At 39.9% G+C, this 25,396-nt stretch overlaps 1 protein-coding gene and 1 non-coding gene across 11 annotated transcripts; both read left to right on the plus strand.

The window, feature by feature from the left end:
* The first annotated feature begins 1,152 nt into the window (after nucleotides 1–1,152).
* Nucleotides 1,153–24,520, plus strand: ZFP14 (ZFP14 zinc finger protein). 10 transcript variants are annotated; one of them, XM_086352009.1, is made up of 6 exons: nucleotides 1,153–1,572; nucleotides 5,521–5,605; nucleotides 6,486–6,641; nucleotides 9,658–9,784; nucleotides 12,173–12,268; nucleotides 20,372–22,827. In XM_086352009.1, exons 2-6 carry the CDS (start codon nucleotides 5,597–5,599, stop codon nucleotides 21,736–21,738), a joined length of 1,755 nt encoding a protein of 584 aa, XP_086208135.1. In that variant the 5' UTR covers nucleotides 1,153–1,572; nucleotides 5,521–5,596; the 3' UTR covers nucleotides 21,739–22,827. The 10 variants fall into 10 exon arrangements, with proteins under 10 accessions (XP_086208135.1, XP_086208133.1, XP_086208136.1 ...); XM_086352007.1 differs by having other exon boundaries at nucleotides 1,153–1,181; nucleotides 12,170–12,268; XM_086352010.1 differs by having other exon boundaries at nucleotides 1,153–1,181.
* LOC147353724 (U6 spliceosomal RNA) lies at nucleotides 12,789–12,895 on the plus strand. Its single transcript, XR_015146757.1, has one exon. It is a non-coding gene; the product is annotated as a U6 spliceosomal RNA (small nuclear RNA).
* Nucleotides 24,521–25,396: the final 876 nt, after the last annotated feature.

The raw sequence follows: 25,396 nt of genomic DNA on the forward strand, positions 1-25,396 counted from the left end.
GTTTCCTGAAGTTTTTTGAGAGACGAAAAACTCTTCTATCTATGAACCAATACATAAAAATTTTAAGATGAGAAGGATGCTGCAGTGTGGTCCCCAGCAGGCTTATCCAGTTTCTTTCCTGAATGAACTCAGCACAGGACAAATTCAATTATTACTCATCTGAGGACACCCTTCCTAATCTTTACTTTTCAGACCTCATCATCAGGAAAACAGTCATAAATGTATGTACTTAACAGGGCTTGAAAATACTGGAAGCAAAACCTGGTGGTGCTAACAGAAGTAGACACCCTATCTCAGTAATTACTAGAATTTTTTTTTAATCGGTAAGGACAAAGAATATCTAAATGACAATATCAACCCCCTTCACCTACTAGGCTTTTATAGAATTATACTTTCACAAGTGCAGGAGGGAAAGAGGAAAAAAACCTAAAGAGAGGAGGAAGCGGGGGAGGTAAAGAGTTAGAGCGCGAGCAACCTCTGTGTGTCCAGATTCTGCTAAGAGTTTGGGGATAATGAGACTTGATGTACCTACGTCCTGCTTGGGTATGTATAGAGAGCACCTGCCGTATGTCTAGTGCATGTATTAGGCGCCACCCCACTCCAGTACTCTTGCCTGGAAAATCCCATGGACGGAGGGGCCTGGTGGGCTGCAGTCCATGGGGTCGCTAGGAGTCGGGCACGACTTAGCGACTTCACTTTCACTTTTCACTTTCATGCATTGGAGAAGGAAATGGCAACCCACTCCAGTGTTCTTGCCTGGAGAATCCCAGGGACGGGGGAGCCTGGTGGGCTGCCGTCTATGGGGTCGCACAGGGTCGGATACGACTGAAGTGACTTGGCAGCAGTAGCAGCAGCACTGAAGCGACTTAGCAGCAGCAGCAGCAGTGCCAAGACGGTCTCTCTAAACCCCAGTTAGCAGTTCCGCAGAGACACCTCAAACCCAAGCTGGCAGCGGGTGCCTCATTCATCCCCGTGAAGCCTCGAAGCCGGTGCCGCTTCAGCTGAACCCCAAGCCGGGAGGTCCACGGCGCGCTCCCGCCCTGCCCACTCGCGCCCGCGCTTGCGCATCCCACGAAACCCGTTAAGGCGAGGACCAGGCCCTCCCTATCCGGGACTACATTTCCCACATGCCTCTGCGCCTAGTTTCCTTCCGGCTTCCTTGCGGGTTTCGGCTCGGAGAGGTGAGTTGGTCTCGTGCACTGAGGAAATGGGCCCGGGGGCGGCGCGGGGGCGGCGCGGTCTCTGTGTGCACCCGGCTGCAGTGACTGTGTAGTTTGTGACGCTGCCCGGACACTGGGTGCTCTGATGCGTCCTCTGTCCTCCTGCTTCAGGGCCGCGCAGATGCAGCGGCCCAGAATGGCTCCGAGTTAGATTTACGAACCCCACAGTGAAGGCCTGTAACAAAAAGACGCAGAACAACAGCTCTCAGAACCACAGCTTAACCAGAGCTCCCTCCCAAGGCAGCGCTCTTGAACTCGGAGACAGCTTCCAGCCCTGGCCATTGTACTCTGGCCATTCTGTCCGATGCCGGGAAGGCACAGCTTCACCCCGGCTCCCTCTTATTTCCATCGGGTAGTGTGTGTGATGGATGGTGGGAGCGAGGGTCGTAGCGGGTGTGTGTCCTTAGTCTGGCCCGGCTGAGCTGGGGAAAAAGGCTCACTGCGTCGATTCCCGTCATCGTCCGCCAATCTTTAGAAAGAAGGAAATCTACATGATGTTTCCTCTTTGTCCCATAAAGTGTAATTTCACTTCTTTTTCTAGACCCGGGGATACTTGTAAGAAGTGAAAAATAGGTCAGACTAAGACAAAAAGTAATCCTGCCGTTAATCTTGTTGAGAGAGAAAAGACAGAAAACCAACTACACAGTTAATAGAAAACGTTACTACTGCACAGGTCACGCCGCAGTTGTAAAATGCCATAAAGACTCCCTTTTTGAGAGCTTATAGCTTTCTTACCAGGGTTGCTCCAGACCTGCCTTGCTGTTTTTATTTTATTTCTGGAGATACCCGCTTGCTAAATTACCCTCACTTTACTAATAGCACTCAATCTCCAGTTAGTCCCTGCCTATCTTGTTCTTTCACTTCAGTAGCAGCAGTCATTCCAGAATGGTTCCCCACAGCCTCAGAATCCTTCAGCTGGAGCACAGCTGTTTACAGAGGGGCTTTTTTTTATCCCTGTCCTCTGTCACATTCCAAAGAATTTCCTCCCTCTCTTGAGTCAGTCCTATTTTGTTGGACTCTGCAGGCTTATTCCAGGTAGTCTTTAGCTAGTTAGGCTTTAACTAAACAGCTGAAATATCCTACCCATTGGCCTGGTTTTTTGGTTTTTTTTTAAATTTTATTTTATTTTTAAACTTTACATAATTGTATTAGTTTTGCCAAATATCAAAATGAATCTGCCACAGGTATACATGTGTTCCCCATCCTGAACCCTCCTCCCTTCTCCCTCCCCATACCATCCCTCTGGGTCGTCCCAGTGCACTAGCCCCAAGTGTCCAGTATCGTGCATCGAACCTGGACTGGCAATTCGTTTCTTACATGATATTTTACGTGTTTCAATGTCATTCTCCCAAATCTTCCCACCCTCTCCCTCTCCCACAGAGTCCATAAGACTGTTCTATACATCAGTGTCTCTTTTGCTGTCTCGTACACAGGGTTATTGTTACCATCTTTCTAAATTCCATATATATGCGTTAGTATACTGTATTGATGTTTTTCCTTCTGGCTTACTTCACTCTGTATAATAGGCTCCAGTTTCATCCACCTCATTAGAACTGATTCAAATGCATTCTTTTTAATGGCGGAGTAATACTCCATTGTGTATATGTACCATAGCTTTCTTATCCATTCATCCGCTGATGGACATCTAGGTTGCTTCCATGTCCTGGCTATTATAAACAGTGCTGCGATGAACATTGGGGTACACGTGTCTCTTTCCCTTCTGGTTTCCTCAGTGTGTATTCCTAGCAGTGGGATTGCTGGATCAAAAAACTGGAAATAGAACTGCCATATGGCCTGGTATTTTGTTCTTCCTCTCCATTGACTATTCAGATGAACACTTGACAGTCATTTAATTCCGCCTGTGAGCTGCTGCTTTCTAATAGTTTAAATGATCTGCAGGTCATACAGGGAGGCTAACTGCATAGCATTATTTTAGGCTGTCATTTAGTGAGAAGATTACAGTTTAGTTGAAATCATACCCTAGGTATCCTTGATCTTTTCCACTGCCCTGAGGTCAAAAGCAGGAAAAGATGTTTGATTGGTGACAAAGTCTTAGCTTTTCAGTCTTAGCCTTTAGGAGTTTCAAGGTGATAGATTTTTAACAGAGAAATCTGTGTTAACAAGAGAAGGGAAATATTAGTAGGAAGGGAGGAAAACAGTATAGAAATTTGACAAGTGACTTGAAGTTTTTGACAGCGTATGTGTGTTTCAGATCACGTGTTTATGTGATCTTATGAAAGGGAGTTTAGTATAGTGGCGATAGGATGAGTTATGAGCTGAATTACCTGGATTCTAATCCTAACTTGCCACTTAGAACTCGGTGAAGTTGGGGCAGTTCATTTCATCTCTTTGCACCACTCTTCCTTCATCTGTAAAAGGAGGGTAATAATAGAACCTACTGTATAGGATTGCTGTGAATAGGTGAATTAATATGTGTAAAGTCCTCAGATAATGCTTGACACATAAATGCTCAATAGATTTAGTTGTTATTATTAAATTGTAATTCCATGTGTTTCCTCATCACCCAGATCCAAAAATTATGAGGATTTTGCCATGTGTGCTTCATCCATCCTCACACTGTCTGTCCTTTTGTAAATTGTTGTTATTCAAGAGGAATTGCCTACCAACCTGAAGTTTTGAAATTTATTAGCATTATGAGGAAGAGTGGGGCTGAGAAGCTCAAATTTTTTTGTGGAAGAATAAAGAGCAGAAGAGAATTTTCTTTAATAATTGTGGGAAGAAGTATGTAGTATCCTTCATTTTCAGTGATATAGCTGACTTTTATTAAACGTTTATTTGCAACTTTAGTGCATATATATGTAGAGTCTTATTTAATACTCGTAACAATGCTTTGGGATAGAATCTATAGTTATCACCATTTTTTATAGGAGGATTCTAAGGCTGCAAAGTAACATGTCTAAGGTAACACAGTTTGATAACTATGAGAGCTTAGATTTATATCCTGGAAATTTGACAGCAAAGCCTATGTTAGTAATTGCAACAGTATACCAAATCTCATCATTGCTGCTGCTGCTGCTGCTAAGTCACTTCAGTCGTGTCCGACTCTGTGTGACCCCATAGACGGCAGCCCACCAGGCTCCCCCGTCCCTGGGATTCTCCAGGCAAGAACACTGGAGTGGGTTGCCATTTCCTTCTCCAATGCATGAAAGTGGAAAGTGAAAGTGAGGTCTCTCGTGTCTGACTCTTAGTGACCCCATGGACTGCAGCCTACCAGGCTCCTCCGTCCATGGGATTTTCCAGGCAAGAGTACTGGAGTGGGGTGCCATTGCCTTCTCCGGATCTCAGCATTATGTATACTTAAATCTTTCCCTCTTTACTTAGTAATCCATCATCAGTAGTAGTAATGCGTAGTCAGTCATGTCCAACTCTGCGACCCCATGGACTGTAGCCTGCCAGGCTCCTCTGTCCATGGGATTTTCCAGGCAAGTATACTGGAGAAGGCTACCATTTCATCTTCCAGGGAATCTTCCCAACCCAGGAATCAAACCTATGTCTCCTATGTCTCCTGCATCAGCAGGCGTGTTCTTTACCATTGCGCCACTTGGGAAGCCCAGTCCATCATGAGGGGGAAGATGTTGATCTAATGATAGCAAACACTGTCGAGTTACATCCAGAGTATAGCTGTGAGGTCTCTATGGAGGTGCGTGGATTTCATACAGTAAGATTTATGCTTTACAGTTTTTATTTTGATGATGTTACCTGCAAAGTTAGACTAATAGGGCAAGAAGATCTAGTAGCAGTTGGAGGACTTCATAGGCATCTTGGCTCAAAGTATTGGTTCAGAAGCAAAATAAATGCATTTGCCAGGATGCTGTGAAAGGAAGCAGTCATGAGACTGCTATCAGTGCCTAAAAGACATGAGTCAGGGACTTTCTGTCTTTCTTTTCTGGGTAGTATTCTTAAGACATGGGCTTCGCAGGTGTCTGGGTGGTGAATCTGCCTGCCAAGCAGATGCAAGTTTGATCCCTGGGTTGGGAAAATCCCCTGGAATAGGAAATGGCAACCCCCCTCAGTATTCTTGCCTGGGAAATCCCTTGGACAGAGGAGCCTGGCGGGCTAAGGCCCAGGGAGTCACAGAGAGTGGGAAGAAACAGAGCATGTGCACACTTCAGAGCTTGGATTTCTTTAGACTCCCTGTGCTCTCCTCCAGTTGAATATGAGAGTGGTGAGGAGTATTTTGGAAGCAGGAATGGAAGAGGAAAACTCATAAAACTAACATAAGTCATTTGGAGGAGCTCTGAGGCACCTCTGGTTTTATCACTGCTTTGTCTTCTTCCAGATCTGGCTTATCTGAACTCTGCAGATCTCTAACAGAAATCTTGAAAAGGACTGACCAGTGCTTGCAGTTCAAAACAATGGCCCATGTAAGTTGATGTTTCTTCTTCCTTTTTGAAATATTACCTATTTCTAGACCATGTATACATACTCTTTCCTTATTCTGAAACTTCTGTTTAATGGAACTCCATTCAATAACCTACTTTAGTCCCTCTCATTCCTGTGAGAGTTGGAGACAAATAGCCCAGTGTGTGCTGGGCACACTCTGTGTGCCCTTCTCTTTTTTCCCACTAATGTGGACCATCTTCTGTCAAGAGCCATGAGGGAGCAAAAGTAAATTGCCTTAAGAAAAAAGCAGGTAATTTCTGCCAAATGTTCCCCCGTTAACATTTTTTATCTTAGTTTTTTATTTTAATACCTAAACTTCAACGAAAGCACATTTCTCTGAAAACAGTGATTTTTGGTCTGGTTCTATATGGAAACAATTTACATCCGCAGGGACTTCCTTGGTGGTCCAGTGGTTAAGACTCTGCACTTCTAACTACAGGGGACATGGGTTCAATTCCTAGTCGGGGAAATAAGATCCCAAGTGCCATGTGGCATGGCCAAAAACAAACAAACAGCAGCAACAAAAATTTACATCCCCAATATAGAATTTAACATCTTTTAAAAGATTTTTAGAACTTTTTATTGATGCAAAACATACATAGTGAATAGTGCTCAAATCCTAAGTGTGCATCTAAATGAATTTTCATAAATTGAGTATTTCTGTTATATTAGCCCTCAGGAGAAGAAAGAATGTTACTGGCATTCAGATACCCCCCTTTCAGTTACTTTCTACCCACCCCGTCCAAATGTATCCAAATGTAATCCTGACTTGGAATACCCTATAATAATTTTGCTTATTTTGAGGACTTTATATAAGTGAAATCATATAGTTCAATGTAACTTTTTTTATTTAAAAAACAGAAAACAATGTACACGAAGTCTTGTTGTATTCCAAATACAATTGCTGAACCATCAGAACCATCTGCGGATGTTTTGAAATGCTTGCAAATATCATCAAAGGGGATGTGTATAATTGGTGTTGCTGGCAGAAGGGAAGGCATAAGAGCATCGTACAGAGTAAGAGTCATTCCTCCGTTACGTTCTTATTGGAAACGCACTTTCATGGTGCATTTCCCACGTAGCCCCTGCGTTTGTCATTTTGTAAAGTGAGTTCCTAAAAAGTTGGAAAAGTATTGAAGAAAATTGTGGAGAAACAAAGCAAGTGAGAAAAAAACATTTGGTAAAAGAAATAGCAAAGCTGAAAGAAAATACGAAAACCAAAGATACCATACGTGCATGACCCGTGTGTACTGGAGTTCTGTCCTGGGGGAAATGCGAAGCTAGCGAGAGGGTTGGAATTAATGTAGAATGCAATAGAATGCTTTGCTTTAAAACGGTAGGAAAATAGGCACCCACCCAAAATGGTGGGGAAACTATGTAGTGTTGGAATGTCTTGATTTTCAGCAATGGATTATTGATACTAAGTGGGAGATCCCTCTTTGAACTTTCCTTGAAAATCCTGTGGTTTGATGAAAGAGAGAATTTCGTCTTGTTTGACTGCTGATAGGGAAACCGCCAAACTTCTTCACAAACCTGAGTTTTTAAAATACGTAACAAGATTTCGTGTTGGTTGAAATATTAGTGCATTGAAATATTATGGTATGTAAGGCTTTGTAGAGCGTGGAAGAGGTAGGGATTTGATTGAGGGCTCGTTTTGTGAGGCTTAAAATTTCATATGCTGCCTTGATATCTTGTCAAGGCTCCAGAGACCTAACTAAGAGTTTCCCTGCTCTCCCCAGATGGGGCCCCCATTTACCTGGCTAGTTCCTCTATTCGCCAGACCAGCTGAACCTCTCCTGGTCCTTAACCTAGTAAGTCACCTCCTTGGCAGCCCACAGAATTATTCAAACAAGCCATCACATCATCCTGCATTGGCCACGGAATCCATCATCCTCTTTTCACTATAAAGCCTGCCTCCCGCAGATTCTGTTTGTTCACCCTATTCCTGAGTACATCCCCTGTGTGGCCCTGTATGACGTGTAATATCTTCCTTTCCTGGGCTGTGAGTATATGTGACTAATAAACTGCCATCAGTTGCATCTATCAGGTGTCAGATATTCAGTCATCTCATACTGTTTAGGATCCCTCCCTCACGAGCGGGTTGAGTAGGAGGTGATCAGAACCGGACAGCGAATAGGTCAAGAATTATCTCCAGGAAGCTCTGAGAGAAGAATACTAGGAGCAGAGACCACTGTACAGTTTTACCAGATGTGCTGGTTTCGAGCAGGGTTTCTCAATTTTGGAACTACAGTTGATCTTTGAACAGTGCAGGAATTAGGGGCGCTGACCCTCTGGGCAGTTGAAAATCTGACCCTCTGTGTATGCCATCCCTTCATATCTGGAATTCCTTATTATCTGCAGTTCCACATCCATAGATTCAGTGAACCTAGAATTGCATCATACTGTAGTATTTATGACTGAGAAAAATACACATAGAACTGGTACCATGCATTTCAAATCCTTGTTGTTCAAGTGTCAACTGTACTAATATTTTAAGCCAGAGAATCGTTTACTCTGGCGGAGTGTCCTCTGCATTGTTGGATGTCAACAGTATCCATGTTAGACATTTATTAGATGTCTAACACTCACACCCCCTCTCCCCAGTTGTGCCAATAAGAATTGTCTCTGGACGTGGCCGGATGTCTTCTTGGAAGTAAAATCACTCCTCGTTGATAATCATGATCCAGAGTACTATTTTTAACACTTGGGGCTTCGCTGGTGGCTAAGACGGTAAAGAATCTGCAATGCAGGAGACTCGGGTTCAATCTGGGTCTCCCTGGGTCAGGAAGATCCCCTGGAGGAGGAAATGGCAACCCATTCCAGTATTCTTGCCTGGGAAATACTGTGGACAGAGGAGCCTGGTGAGTTGCAGTCTGTGGGGATTGCAAAGAATCGGACACGATGAGCGACTAAACACGCACACACTCTCTAACTCAGAAGTGAGGAAAGGTGTTCAGTGAGGGATGATGAATGATAAAGAGCTAAGAAGATCATACAGATGCATAAATAATGTGTTATTTATGCATATAACTCAGTTGCTCAGTCGTGTCCGACTCTTTGTGACCCCATGGACTGTAGCCTGCCAGGTTCCTCCATCCATGAGTGTAAGTAATAGTGTAGAATGTGAGGGTTGAGGAAGATTTTTGAGATTGTATTGAATCCAGAAATCTAAAGAGAGAGTGAAAAAAGATTGAATTTAATGCATTCGAAATGTGGACTGCCATGTAGCAGATTTTAAAAAATAAAGAATTGGTCATAATAGGCAAAGTGCTTATAATAAAATCTGACTTTATGACGAACTTGAGTCATTTTCTTAGAGATTTTGTAGTACATTTGGGAGAAATTTTTATCAATATTTTTTCATTATCAGTGAAGGAAAAAGAAGATAGAAGATCTCATACTTCTTAAGAATTTGTGGTGGAGAAACAGCTTGCTGAAGGCTTGTGTGCACTGTTTCATTTCTTTGGGACTTCTTTTGGTTAATTTATTCCTTTCCAGATATTTTTGGGTAAAAATTTAATCTTATCTGCAGTCACAAGATGGTTCATAACATGTAGCGCTGTGTTTCAGGGATGCTAGTTTTCTTACTGTCTCATTCACATGGCATAAATTTGCTTGCTCTGGGCTTCCTCTGCTGGTCCAGTGGTTAAGAATCTACCTGCCAATGCAGGGGACATGGGTTTGATCCCTGGTCTGGGAAGATGCCACAGGGCATCTGGGCAACTAAGCCCATGTGCCACAACTACCAAGCCTGCAAGCCCTACAACATGTGCCGGCAACAAGAGAAGCCACTGCAATGAGAAGTGCATGCGCCACAACTCGAGAGCAGCCCCAGTCACCGTAACTAGAGAAAGCCAGAGCGCAGCAGTGAAGACCCAGCACAGCCAGAAGTAAATAACAAACAAATAAGTAAATGTGCTTGCTCTGTGCTCCCTCCGTCTCTGCAATGCAGTCATTGATTCCCTCTCTTTCTATTTATAAAAAAATATTTCATGTATTTTCACAAGTAATACATGAGTTTTATTTTTTTCAGGGTTCAGTGACTTTCAGAGATGTGGCCATTGACTTCTCACAGGAAGAATGGGAATTCTTGGACTCAGCACAGAGGGACTTATATAGGGATGTGATGTGGGAGAATTACAGCAACTTCATCTCACTAGGTAAGGCAGTTTGTCTCAAATTATACCGACTTTCTCTTCTGTCAATTAGAGGACTGTGTTTGAGAAACTAAATGAAATTTTTCTCTCTGTTCCAAAGGAATGGTGTAAGCTTTGTTAGGTTGGAAATAGGACCCTCCTTTTAACACTTGTCATTCTCAGGCTCAGCAGGCTAGGTCCTTCAGACTTTCTTCAGGCTCTGTTGTTTCCATGTTTTCTTAGTACACAGGGGCTGGGTTTGAATTCTGGATTTTTTTTGACAGAAACATTGTTCAAGAAACCAGAATTCACTATGTATTTGAGCTAAGAATTGATGGAGCGTCTTTCTAATCCATCTGTGAAGAGAATACCTAGACACAGGGATTCTGAACCTCTTTAAAAATAAGAGGAGCCTGTAGAATTTACATAGTAGGAGATGAATCCATGTAGTTCGTCTAAAACTCAAGTAAATGCATTCTGTTTTGTATAACAGACATATTCAGTTCTACTTGCTTTGTGGTTGAAGGTTAAAAATCTAAGAACTTTACATTTAATGTTAAACAAATATCCTAGTAAGTATCTGAGGATGTCTCAGGAAGCCTCTTATTCTTCTCTCAGCCAATTGATAATAATAGAAATCAACTGCTAATATACACACATATTATGGTATATGGTAGCTCAGATGGTAAGGAATCTGCCTGCAGTGCACGAGACCTAGGTTCAGTCCCTGGGTCAGGAAGATCCACTGAAGAAAGGAATGACTACCCACTCCAGGATTCTTGCCCAAAGAATTCCATTGACTGAGGAGCCATGGACTGGCAGGCTACAGTCCATAGGGTCACAAAGAGTTGGACACGACTGAGTGACTAACACTTTCACTTTCATATATATAAATGCATATATTTGTACTTATGTACAAAGGCCAAAGCCTTTGACTGTGTGGATCACAATAAACTGTGGAAAATTCTGAAAGAGATGGGAATACCAGACCACCTGATCTGCCTCTTGAGAAATCTGTATGCAGGTCAGGAAGCAACAGTTAGAACTGGACATGGAACAACAGACTGGTTCCAAATAGGAAAAGGAGTATGTCAAGGCTGTATATTGTCACCCTGCTTATTTAATTTATATGCAGAATACATCATGAGAAACGCTGGGCTGGAAGAAGCACAAGCTGGAATCAAGATTGCGGGGAGAAATATCAATAACCTCAGATATGCAGTTGACACCACCCTTATGGCAGAAAGTGAAGAGGAACTAAAAAGCCTCTTGATGAAAGTGAAAGAGGAGAGTGAAAAAGTTGGCTTAAAGGTCAACATTGAGAAAATGAAGATCATGGCATCTGGTCCCATCACTTCATGGGAAATAGATGGGGAAACAGTGTCAGACTTTATTTTGGGGGGCTCCAAAATCACTGCAGATGGTGACTGCAGCCATGAGATTAAAAGACGCTTACTCCTTGGAAGGAAAGTTATGACCAACCTAGATGGCATATTGAAAAGCAGAGACATTACTTTGCCAACAAAGGTCCGTCTAGTCAAGGCTATGGTTTTTCCTGTGGTCATGTATGGATGTGAGAGTTGGACTGTGAAGAAGGCTGAGCGCCGAAGAATCGATGCTTTTGCACTGTGGTGTTGGAGAAGACTCTTGAGAGTCCCTTAGACTGCAAGGAGATCAGCCCTGGGATTTCTTTGGAAGGAATGAAGCTAAAGCTGAAACTGCAGTACTTTGGCCACCTCATGTGAAGAGTTGACTCATTGGAAAAGACTCTGATGCTGGGAGGGATTGGGGGCAGGAGGAGAAGGGGACGACAGAGGATGAGATGGCTGGATGGCATCACTGGCTCGATGGACATGAGTCTGAGTGAACTCTGGGAGTTGGTGATGGACAGGGAGGCCTGGCGTACTGCGATTCATGGGGTTGCAAAAAGTCGGACACGACTGAGCGACTGAACTGAACTGGACTGTACTTATGTACTATTCTGAACATTGTATATTACTAATTAATCCTCACAACAACTCTATGGGAAATGTACTATTATTATCCTTATTTCAGATGAGAAAACTTAGGCACAAAGGTTAATAATTTGCTGAGGCAACATAGCAACAAAGGCAGGATGAACCCGTACTATCTGGATCCATAATTTGTGTTCTCAGCTATTAAATAAGACTGCCTCTCAGCAGAGCTTATATGAGTTTAAATTGTTTTAAAGCCTGTTCTTAACTATCTGGTGTCTGTCCTTAGTGGTCCTGAGGTTACCCTAGTGTGAGTGTTTTTCAACTTCCTAGCATTTCTTTGTGCTTAGACTTTATAAAATACCATTTTGAACTACTAGTTTATTATAAATTTAACCACATGTGAACCTAAAGACTTTGGGGTTTATAATTTCATGTCACATTATATTTTAAGCAGGTCCTTCCATGTCTAAGCCAGATGTGATTACCTTATTGGATGAAGGGAAGGAACCCTGGATGGTTGTGAGAGAAGGAACAGGAAAACATCACCCTGGTGAGTGAGGGCTGAGTAGGCATGGGAAAATCATTACTGTAGGTAATAGCCAAGTACATCAGGATAGAGACATTCCCTTGATATTTACAAATCACTCTTCAAAAGCCTGTAGAGGAAAGGCCTAAGACCTAGGAAGCAAATTAAAATCTTTTAAACCTGGGCTAACAAGGGAATTTCCTACTGGCCTTGATTACAACTCTCTATTTCTCACATCATATTTCTCTCCCACTTCAAAGAAAAAAGCTGTTCTCAGTAGAAGGAAAACAAATGATAATGTAAGAGTTAAAATCAACAGAATAGAAAAAGAAAAGAAGCAGAGAAACTTAACAGAGCTTAGAGTTGATCTCTCGATAAGATCAACAAAATTAATACACACCAAAAAAATAAAAAAATAAATCAAAAAAAAAAAAATGAACACCAACTTGACTAATCAAGAAAAAAAGAGAGACAACATAAATTACTAATACCAGGAAAGAAAGAGAGGTTTTCGCTTAACATGTTATATCCATTAAAAGAATAAGAGTTCACTTCAGCAGCACATACACTCCAATTGGAACAGTACAGAGAAGATTAACATGGCCCCTGCGCAGGGTTGACATGCAAATTCATGACATGTTCCATATTAAAAAAAGAGCGAATATCATGAATAACTTTATGCCAGTAAATTTGACAACTTAAATGGAAAAATTCCTTGAAAAATACAAACTTACCAGATCTGACACAAGAGTAAAAAGAAAATATGCATAATCTAATATCTACTAAAGTAATTAAGTTCATTATCAGAAGTCTTTCCAGAAAGAAAATGCTAGACCCAGGTAGTTTCACTGGTGAATTCTATTAAATATTTAAGGAAGTAATAGTACAGTATTACACATATTCCTTCAGAAAAAGAACTCCTTCCAACTCATTTTATGAGGCTACTTTAATTCTTACACTATGTTCATGAAGGATGTAAGTTTATAATTCTGCCCCACCCACCAGCACCCCCCTCCCCACCGCCTTGGTAATTTCTGTCCTTCTTGAACATAGATGTAAAATGCTTAACAAAATATCAGAAAATTAAATCCAGCAATATATAGTAATGATGACTAAATAGAGTTTACCCCAGGAAATTATGCTTGGTTTAACATTTAAAAATTAATCAGTATAATTTACCATATTAACAGAAATGTGAGAAATCATTTGATTATCTCCATGAATGTAAAAATAGCATATGACAAAATTCAATATCCATTCATGATAAAAACTCTCAGGAAACTAGAAATTGAAAGGAGCTTCCTCAGTGTGATAAAGGGCATCTGCTGAAAAAATACTACATCATTAACTTTATCATACTTGATTGAAGAGTTCCCTCCTAAGACTGAACAAGGCAAGGATGCCCAGTCTCCCCGTATCTACTTAACATTAAATTGAAGGTCCAAGCATTGCAATCAGGCAAGAAAAAGAAATAAGAGATATAAAGATCAAAAAGGAAGAAGTAAAACTATTCGGAGATGGTATAATTATATACTTAGAAAATCCTAAGGAATCAAAGCAACATCTACTCAAACTAGTAAGTGAAGATCACAGGATACAAAGTTAAGCTACAAAAATGAGTTGTGTTTTTATATATGAAAAAAATTGGAAAATTAAAGTTAATTAAGAAAAATTAAAGTAAATTAAGTCAGTTTACAGTAGTGTCAGAAAACAAAATCCTGAGGAATAAATTTGACAAAATGTGCAAAACCTCTACAATAAAAGCCATGGAACATTGCCAAGATGATCCGATGAATAGAAAGATGCCATTTTGGGGATGGGATGCAACACAGTTCCAGGCACAATCCTAGGAACCTTTTTTGAAAATTTTGTAGATACTGACAAACTGATTTTAAGATTTATATGGAAAAGCAGTGGACTTAGCATGTCTAAAACAATCTCAAAAAAGGACGAACATGTTATAGAACTTAGACTACATGACTTCAAGATACTTTGAGATATATTATAAAACTAAATTACTCAAGACATTGTGGTATTGGCTAAGGATCAGCAAACAGAACAGAGACCCTAGATGCAGACCTCACATGCACTTGGTGTCATTTACTTCCTGACGAAGGTGTCAGAGCCTTCCAATGGGAAAAGGAAAGTATTTCAACAAGTGATACTGGAATAATTGGGGGAAAAAATCTTCACCTCATATCACAATTAATTTGAGATAGACTTTAGACCTAAATATAAAAACTAAACATTAAAAAATCTTAAAAGTCAAATGTAAAAAATAAAATAAAAATTTAAAAACTAGGTATACATTTTATATGTAAAAAATATAAAAGCAAAAAGTAAATGGGCTTCCCAGGGTGGTGCTAGTGGCAAAGAACCTGCCTGCCAGCACAGAAGACTTAAGACACAGGTTTGATCCCTGTCTTGGGACAATCCCCTGGAGGAAGGCATGGCAACCCACTCCAGTATTCTTGCCTGGAGAATCCCATGGTCAGAGGAGCCTGGCGGGCTGCAGTCCGTAGGGTTGCAGAGTCAACAGGACTGAAGTGACTTAGCATGGATGCAAATCTTTTAGAGGAAAACATAGGGGAATGACTTGATATTAGGTAAAAGTTTCTTAGGAGAAAGCAGTAACCATAAAAATTGATGTCATAATTTATCCAAATGAAAAACTTTATCTCATCAAAATACACTAATAAAAAGTGAATAAGCAAGTCATAGACTGAGAGAAAATAGTAGTAAACAAAGGACCAACATCCAGTTGATACACTACAACTCAACACTACAATGATAGGCAGCTCAATTAAAAATGGGTAAAAAGTACATCCATACGATGGAATAACACTCGGCAACAAAAAGGAATATATTCTTAATACATGTGATAATTTGGGTGAACCTGGAAGAAATTATGTTGAGTGAAAAAAATAATCATAAAAGGTTATACCATATGACTCTAATTAATATTTATGAAATAATAAAATTATAGAGATGGAAATTGGATTAGTAGTTACCTGAGGTTAGGAATGTAGGGAGGGGGAAAGATGGTTGAAGCTACAAAGGAATAAAACATTGTGGTTATGATACAGTTGAGTCTTGATTGTGGTGAGGGTTAGGCAAGGCTATGTGTGATGTGTTAGTGGCTCAGTCGTGTGCAACTCTTTGCGACCCTACAGACTATAGCTCGCCAGACTTCTCTGTCTATGGGATTCTCCAGGCAAGAATAGTGGAGCGGATTGCCATTCCTTTCTCCAGAGAATCTTCCTGACCCAGGGATTGAACCCTGGTCTCCTGCATTGCAGGCAGATTCTTTACTGTTTGAGCTACAAGGATGTCCTCAGGCAAGGCTATCAGTTCAGTTCAGTTCAGTCGCTCAGTTGTGTCTGACTCTTTGTGACCCCATGAACCATAGCATGCCAGGCCTCCTTGCCCATTACCAACTCCCAGAGTCCACCTAAACCCATGTCCATTGAGTCAGTGATGCCATCCAGCCATCTCATCCTCTGTCGTCTCCTTCTCCTCCTGTCCTCAATCTTCCCCAGCATCAGGGTCTTTTCCAGTGAGTCAGCTCTTCACATCAGGTGGCCAGAGGATTGCAGTTTCAGCTTCATCAGTCCTTCCAATGAACACCCAGGACTGATCTCCTTTAGAATGGACAGGTTGGATCTCCTTGCAGTCCAAAGGACTCTCAAGAGTCTTCTCCAAAACCACAGTTCAAAAGCATCAATTCTTCTGCACTCAGCTTTCTTTATAGTCCAACTCTCACATCCATACATGACTACTGGAAAAACCATAGCTTTGACTAGATGGACCTTTGTTGGCAAAGTAATGTCTCTGCTTTTTAATATGCTGTCTAGGTTGATCATAACTTTCCTTCCAAGGAGTAAGTGTCTTTTAATTTCATGGCTGCAATCACCATCTGCAGTGATTTTGGAGCCCAGAAAAATAAAGTCAGCCACTGTTTCCACTGTTTTCCCATCTATTTGCCATGAAGTGATGGGACTGGATGCCATGATCTTAGTTTTCTGAATGTTGAGCTTGAAGCCAACTTTTTCACTCTCCTCTTTCACGTTCATCAGGAGGCTGTTTAGTTCTTCTTCACTTTCTGCCATAAGGATGGTGTCATCTGCATATCTGAGTTTATTGATATTTCTCCCAGAAATCTTGATTCCAGCTTGTGCTTCCTCCAGCCCAGTATTTCTCATGATGTACTCTGCATATAAGGCTATACATTTGGTAAAATTGCATAGACCTGTATACAAACACATATATGAGGGCATGATGAAATCTACATCAGCCCTATGGATTATTCCAAGGGTAATTTCTTGGTTTGAATATTGTACTATAGTTTGTAAGATGTTCACATTGAGAGGGAGGGTGAAGGGGTTGTGAGACTTCCCTATACTTTTCTTTGCAGCATCCTGTGAATCTGCAGTTATTTCAAAACAAAAAGTAAATAAAAATGTCCTGTTGGGGGTGGTAGGTAAAAGATTTGAGCCAAGAGAGGAGTTACTCTCTTTCTTGATCAATGATTATAATTCATCATGATCTAAACCTGTACTAGGCAGCTCCAGCTGCCATAACAAAATACCATAGATTAGGGACTTAAACAATAGAAATGTATTGTCCCACAATTCTGGTGGCCAGAAGTTCAAGGTTAGGATTTTGGGGCCTGATGCGGGCTCTCTACTGGCTTGCAGATGGCCCCGTTCTCACACTGTCTTCACATGATAAAAAGAGAAAGATCTCTCTCTTCCTCCTGTAAGGCCACCGTCCTGTCCTATTCTGTCCAGCAGTCCTGTGAATTAGGATCCCACCCTTATTACTTCATTTAACCTTAATTGCCTCCTAAAAGCACTGTCTCCAAATATAGGCATATTGTGTGTTTAGGGCTTAAGTGTATTTTGGAGGGACAAAATTCAGTCCATAGCAATGTCTATATAGGGTCCAGCTTCTTCCAATCTCACTAGTATACATACCCTTGTTTGCCTAAAAATACGCTCATTTATTCAGCAGTACTTGTATGCCCAACCTGAACCAAGCGCTGTGCTACACACCAGTGGGACAGCTGTGAGCAAGAGTGGCAGTTCCAGCAGGCTTCTTGTTTAATTTTAATAAGGGTGAGGACATTAAGTTAACAAGTAAATGAATGGTATTATGTAGGGACAAGTGTTATTAAGAAAAGCGAGGAGAACCAGAGATAGAAACTGGGAGATGTAGACAGATTTTTGGGCGTTTGGGGCTTTTTGAAGAGATGATTTTTGAGTGGAGACATGAAAAAAAGAGCTCAGACCACTTGAATATCTAAAGCAAGAAGCAAAAACAGTCCTAATGAAACAGTAAATGCAGAGACCTTGGGTCAGAGGGCAAAGACTTTGATGTTTGAGGAACAGCAAAAAGGCCAGCATGTAAATTTTTATTATCATCCTTACCTGTTTTCTAGATGATCTTACTTGCAAAGCAGAAATAGAAACACAGTAGTGTAGAGAACAAACGTGTGGCTACCAAGGGGGAAGTTCAGATAGAGTGAATTGGGAGATTGGGACTGACATACTTACACTATCAATAGTATTATAAAATAGACAAATAATGATAGTCTACTGTATAGCTCAGGGAACTCTACTCAGTGCTCTGTGATAACTTAAATGGGAAGGAAATCCAAAAAAGACAGGATATATGTAAACATATAACATATAGCCCATTGACATTGCTGTACAGCAGAAACTCATACATTATAAAGCAACTATACTCCAATAAAAATTTTAAAAAGAAGAGGAGGAGGAAGGCCAGGATGATTATTCAAAAGGTAAGTGAGAAGTAGAGTAACAAGATGAAGTCAGAAAGTTAGGTAAGGGCTAGGTCATGTGAAATTTGAGTATCATAGGGGAAGTCATTGTGATAGAAAGCCATTGGAGATTTCTAAGCAGGAGAATGTCATGAGCTGATTTGCCTTATAAGTATCACTCTACAGAGAACAGATCAAATAGGGGCAAGATGAATAGTAGGAAGACCAATTAGGAGGCTATTTCATTTGTCCCAGTGGAATATGGTAGTGGCTTTGATTTGAATGTTGCTGGTGGGAGATAGACAGATGTTAGATTCATGGTGGGTTTGCCCAGAATATACTGCTGGGCTGCTCCTCGGTCTGAATCTTCCACACTTGAGGCTGCTCCCACAAGTGGATGTTTTCTTTACCCAGATTGAACTCCTCATACAGCCTGCTTCTCCCTATGTGGATAAGGAGGGTCTTTGTCTTTTAGTTGGTGCATTTTATCCATTTGCAGTTAAGTAATTTTCTTATATGTGCTGTGCTTAGTTGCTTAGTCATGTCCTACTCTTTGCAACCCCATGCACTGTTGCCGGGCATGCCACCCTATGGACTGTTGGCCCGCCAGGCTCCTCTGTCCATGGGGATTCTCCAGGCAAGAATACTGGAGTGGGTTACCATGCCCTCCTCCAGGGGATCTTCCCGGCCCAGGATTTGAACCCAGGTCTCCTGCATTGCAAGTGAATTCTTTACTGTCTGAGTCACCAAGGAAATATATAAACCTTATATATTTAGGTTTAAATCCACTTTCTTTTTTCTGTCTGTTCAGCATTCTCTTTTTTCCCTCTCTTGCCTATTTTGGATTAATCAAAATATTTTATTTTAGCTTTTGCCTCTTGAGTGTGTTAGTTATACACACTTTAATTTTTAATAGTTGCTCTAGAGGTTAGCACATGCATTCTTCAGTTACTGCATTCTACCTTAAATTAGTTCCTTTATATCTTTCTCAATATTGTAGAGACATTAATAACATTTAAATTCTTTTTAGGTATCCTCTATTTTGTCTACTGTTGTTAGGTATCTTAACTCTATATACATTTAGATCCCTACAGAGTATTAATTTAAATACTACTATTAATACTGATTTAGATTTACCTACACAGGTACCTTTTACAGTGCTCCTTTTTCTTTTCTGTACTGTAGTGCTTCTGCTTAGAATCATTTTCTCTGTTCCTGAAGAACTTCCTTTAGTATTTCTTTTATTGTGCCTGTTGGCAATGAATTCTCTTAGGTTTTATTTGAAACTATCTTCGTTTTGTCTTCATTTTTAAAGGGTACAGAACTTTGTCTTCGTTCTTTGGAGTATAGAACTCTGGATTGGCTGTTATTTTCTCTTAGCAGCTATCTTCTTGTTTTTCTGGCTTCTGTCATTTTCATTGAGTAGCAGTTTGTCAGTCATATTGTAATTCTGTTGGAGGTATTGTTTTGGAGAGATTTTTCCTATTTTCCCCATAAACGTTAATATTTGGTGTGTAATTTTACAGAAGATAGGTTTTTTTAGGTACACATATATGTTATTAGCAGAAATGCAATGTCTTCTAGAGATATCTAATCCATTCACTGGTAATGATATTGAAAACTCAGCCTCTGCATGCTGGTGGTGAATCAAATCTCAGAGACAGAGTTTGGGGTGAAGTAGAAAAGAATAGCTTTATTTCTTTGCCAGGCAAAGGGGAACACAGTGGGCTTGTGCTTTAAAAATTGTGTGTCCCAACCTGGGAGGAGTTGGTGAGAGTTTTATAGCAATAGTTTAAGATCAGGGTTACTGATAAGGATCAGGGGGTGTGCAGGGCCTGTATTCCTTTAATTTAATCTGGCCTCTGGTGGTCTCCTGAAGAGCTTCACTGGTTCATTTAATCTGGCCTCAGGTGGTGTCTTGTTGAGCTTCTCAGGGTTATCAAACTGTCACCTCTCTGGAACATCTTCCAGTTGCTGGGGGTTTTAGTTCTGCAGAAGAGCTCAAAGATACTGTTACGTGTATCCCTTGTGGTGCAACCAGGACTCTGACCCAAGGTTGCAGTATTGTTTCTTGACTGCCCCTTTCTCGTTTCTGCATCCTCTCCCTTCCCTGATTAGCACCTGTTCAGATTTTCCCTTTGGAATCTAGGGAAGGTCCATGGAGGCTGGAGTCTATTCTCTGCAAAGAAACAGGGGACACAGAAAGGCTTCCATGCCCAAGAGCCCCAAAGGGTCCTACTAGGTTTCAGTAATAGGCATTATTTTAGGTGCTTTTTATTTCTGTATAGTTTTCTTTCTTCTGGAACAGGAAAACATTGTGTGTTTGCTTTCTTGTTTTCTTTCAGACTTGGAGTCCAGATACAGTGCCAATATTTTATCTTCAGAAAAGGACATTTACGAAATATATTCGTTCCAGTGGGAGATAATGGAAAGAATTAAAAGCTGTAGCCTTCAGGACTCCATTTTTAGAAATGATTGGGAATGCAAAAGCAAAATTGAGGGGCAAAAGGAACCACAAGAGGGATATTTTGGGCAAGTGAAAATTGCTTCTGAAAAAAGGACCACTTACAAAAAGCATAATCTTCTTGCTGAATATCAGAGAGTTCATAATGGAGAAAAGTTGTATGAATGTAAGGAATGTAGGAAGACCTTTATTCGTCGCTCAACACTTAGTCAACACCTGAGAATTCATACTGGTGAGAAACCATACAAATGTAAGGAATGTGGGCAGGCCTTTAGACAGCGTGCACACCTTATCAGACATCACAAACTTCATACTGGTGAGAAACCCTATGAATGCAAGGAATGTGGGAAGGCCTTTACAGTCCTCCAAGAATTGACTCAGCATCAGAGACTTCATACTGGTGAAAAGCCCTATGAATGTAAGGAATGTGGAAAGGCTTTTAGAGTACATCAGCAACTCGCTCGACATCAGAGAATTCACACTGGAGAGAAGCCCTATGAATGTAAGGCATGTGGGAAAACCTTTAGGCAGTGTACACACCTTACTCGACATCAAAGACTTCATACTTCAGAGAAGCTCTATGAATGTAAGGAATGTGGGAAAGCCTTCGTATGTGGTCCAGACCTTAGAATACATCAGAAAATACATTTTGGGGAGAAACCCTATGAATGTAAGGAATGTGGAAAGGCTTTTAGGATATGTCAACAGCTTACTGTCCATCAGAGTATTCATACTGGTGAGAAACCCTATGAATGTAAAGATTGTGGGAAGACTTTTAGATTAAGGCAACAACTTGTTCGCCATCAGAGAATTCATACTCGTGAGAAACCTTATGAATGTATGGAGTGTTGGAAGACCTTTAGTAGTTACTCACAACTTATTTCCCATCAGAGCATTCATATTGGTGAGAGACCTTATGAATGTGAAGAATGTGGGAAGGCCTTTAGACTGCTGTCACAACTTACTCAACATCAGAGTATTCATACTGGTGAGAAACCTTATGAATGTAAGGAATGTAGAAAACCTTTTCGACTTCTCTCACAACTTACTCAACATCAGAGTATTCATACTGGAGAGAAACCTTATGAATGTAAGGAATGTGGTAAAGCTTTTAGACTTTATTCTTTTCTTACTCAACACCAGAGAATTCATACTGGTGAGAAACCCTACAAATGTAAGGAATGTAAGAAGGCTTTTAGACAACATTCACACCTTACTCAACATCAGAAAATTCATAATGTAATTTAATACAAGGCTTTCAAATGCACATTGTTACAGAACATCAGAAAATTCATTTTTGAGAGAATTTGTTTGATGCTCATTAAGCATAAAAAATTTGTATTACAGAAAAAAATGTTGCTTTAATGGTTGCTTCCATCACCATTCAAGCATTGTCTTCAGCATATTCATATGAGAAAGTAATATAATGAATGCAGGAAAATCTTTAGCCTTATCTATCTTTTATCGCCATTTCACCACTGTATTACCAGTGTATTATTGGATAGGTACTTAAATTTCTGTGCCTCATTTTGCTCACTTGTAAAATGGTGATAGTAGTATCTGTGAATATTAGCTATTTATTGCTGCATAATAAAATATCACAAACTTAGTAGCTTAAAATAATACACATTTATTATCTCAGTTTCTATAGGTCAGGTCAACTAACTAGGCATAACTTAGTTGGGTCTTCTGCTTCAGGGCCTCTCACAAGGCTAAAATCAAGGTGTCGACCATGACTGAGTCTCATCTGAAGGTTCAACTGGGGAAGAGATCCACTTCTAACCTCATGTGGTTGTTGTCCAAATTAATTTCCTGAGGGCTGTTGCACTGAGGTCTTCAGATTCTATCTGGCTGTTGGCTGAAGGCTGACTTCAGTCAGTTCCTTGCTACAGGAGCCCCTTCAGCATAACTGCTTGCTTCGTCAGAGAATGCAATCCAAGAAAGCAAGAGTCTGCTAGCATCGAAGAAGCTATCATCTTGTGTTTCTAATCATTGAAATGACATTTCATTACCTTTGCTACCTTCTGTTGCTTGGAAGCAAGGAACTAGGCTGCCCTACACTCAAGGGAACAGGCTTATAGAAGAGTATGAATCCCAGGAGGAAGGGATCACTGGGGCCAATTCAGAGTCAGCCTGCTGTATCATTGTGAGGATTGAGTAGTTAATACTTGGAAAAAGAGCAGCCATATAGCATGTTTTCTGTAAATATTATGTATAGTTGTTATTAACATCATTAGTGTTAGTGAATTCATATGAAAGGAAGATCCTATAGAAGTAATAACTGTAGAAATGCCTTCTGTCACTGCTCAGCACTTATTAAACCTAAGATAAAATCTAGGAGGTTATTTTGAATGTGAGAAGTTCTTCATCACTTGAGCTGCATCAGAAATTTCATGCCAAAAAAAAAACCTGATGAATTTCATGAATATGAGGTTAAGAATGTAGTGGTTGAAGAAGCAAAGAGAAATATGAAATTGTTTTCCCATAGTAACAAGGTAAATGTTTTATAGTCTGTATTCTCTGACCACCACTCAAAATTGATTAGAAACTATGAAAAAGATGGCAAAAAAAAAAAAAAAAAAACCTAACCACTTGGAAATATAATTGTGTATGTGCGTGCACCCGTGTGTGTATGTTACTCTTGTAGAAAGAAAGAAGACATTCCATTGCAACTAGTAAATTTTTTGATGCTCATAGTATCCCATCTTCAGCCAGTAGGAGCTGGGTTTTTTGACATGACACCGGTAGCAGTTTAATAGTTTACTTGGTTATGGCTGCCTAACTTGGTCAGCTTGGGAAGATGCTTGGGTACCAGCTCATCATTCTGAAAACTAATAAAGGGAAAAGTATTTTTTTTTTCCATGTGAATCAAGTCTCAGGGTCACCCAAAGCTCATCAAATTTAAGTTTTTTTTTTAATTTAATGAATCTTACCAGTAAATGCAGAAAAAAAAGATATTTGGATTAGAAAAATCATTTTCTAGTTCCTAATTTAAAGAATAATGTCCAGAAAGTGGTCTTCAAGGGATATTAAAACTATTTGGGGAAAGAGTTTATAGTGAGAACTTTATATTGGATTTATCAAGCTGACCATTTCTAAGCCCTTTGGTTGATTTTAACATCTATAACAGTGAAACTGTCAGACATTATGCACCTCCTGGTATAATGAAGTTAGGAAGTACATGTCACTACCTATGAAGTTTTCTTGTCAAAATAATGAACAGAATGAATCAAACTTTTAAATCAAAAAAATTTTTTAAACCCGAGAACTTGAGAAATAGATGAACAAAGTAAATGTTACCACAGGAAGCAGCCAAGCCGATCCAGAATGTATAAAATTCCCAAAACAATTCCCCAAAATGAGCTGATTTCTTCAACTATTGAGTGGCATGAAAAAAGAAGGGCACTGTTAACAGATTTTTAAAAAAAGACTTGAGGCATATCAACTAAATTCAATATGTGGGCATTATTTGGACCCAGATTGAACAAAGCATAAAAAGACATTTTGGAGACTGGGGAAAATGTGGACATGCACTGAGTATTAGTTGATTTTTAGAAATACTAGTTTTGTTGTTTAGTTACTAAGTTATATCCATGGATTGTAGCCCACCAGGCTCTTCTGTCCATGGGATTTCCCAGGCAAGAATAATGGAGTGAGTTGTCATTTCCTTTTCCAGGGTATCTTCCCAACCTAGGGATCGAACCTGAATCTCTTGGGTCTCCTGCAATGGCAGGTGGATTATTTACCACTGGTGCCACCCGGGAAGCTCGATAATAATATCAGTGTGGTTATTAAAAAATAAAAGATTTTATGATTAGAAATAAATATATAGGAAATAGTAAGATACCCAGATTGTATTAAAATATTCCACAAAAGAAAATTGGCAAAGAGAGCTAGAAAATATCAATAGATTGGTAAAATGTTAATAATTACTGAAGTAGAATGGTTGTTTATGGGGGGTTTCATTGTTCTAATATTTTTACTTTTTTATGTGTTTGGAAGTTTCCATAATAAAATATTTAAAATCAAATTATACACTGCTTCAGAAATCATTGTTAATAAGATGCCTGCATATATGAACTTGTTGGATGTCACCAAAGTTCTATTCAGTGAGGAACTTATGCCCCTGAATGCATTAAGAAAATCTTGTTTGTAGGCCTAGGTTTCATCTTCACTTTTCCACAGCCATCAAAGCTGGGCCTGTCACATGGATAAATGTGTTAAAGGAATGAGTGAACCTTTATGTCAAGAAACCAGAAAAAGAACAAAGTAAAACCAACAGAGGAGAAGCAGAGTAAAATTAAAATTAGAAATTAATTAAGGGGTTAGATACTAGTAGACTTAATCCAATGTTAATGACTATATCTTGGCAAGTCTAATCAATGAAAAGAAAATGAAATATGAAACAGCATTAACGATGATAGAAGGGACATAACTACAGATTATCAAATTTTTCTTTTAATTCTAAGATAACACTATTTGTATGTACAATATGTATTCCAATATATGTCAAAACATGGATTACATTTTCTTCTCTAAGAATGTTATCACAACTGATTGCTCTAGAACCCAAACAGACCAGCAAATAAATGTGTGTGAAGTTCCTGTTGAAGGGAAAAAATCTGATAGTTGCATAGGTGAAAGTCTTAAGAAACAGATAATCTTTAACAGGATTTTAGCAATTAATTTTGCACAGGTAAAATAGTCCTGATATAAAACTAGACGTGGATAACTCCTAAAGAGCAAAATCTAGACCAGCTTCATTTATGACGATTCTGTTAATTCTAAATAGTTGTATTTAGAATTTATTACAAAATCAGCCTTCATTAATAGGTTAGTGTTTTGCCTTTTCCAAGCACAAAATATCTCCAGAAGGCCTGTGTTGAACCTAGCACAAGACCTTAAC

Source organism: Bos grunniens, chromosome 18 (genome assembly GCF_055505025.1).
Source record: "Bos grunniens cultivar Pamir isolate PY7600 chromosome 18, Bosgru_T2T1.0, whole genome shotgun sequence".
Taxonomy (NCBI): Eukaryota; Metazoa; Chordata; class Mammalia; order Artiodactyla; family Bovidae; genus Bos; species Bos grunniens.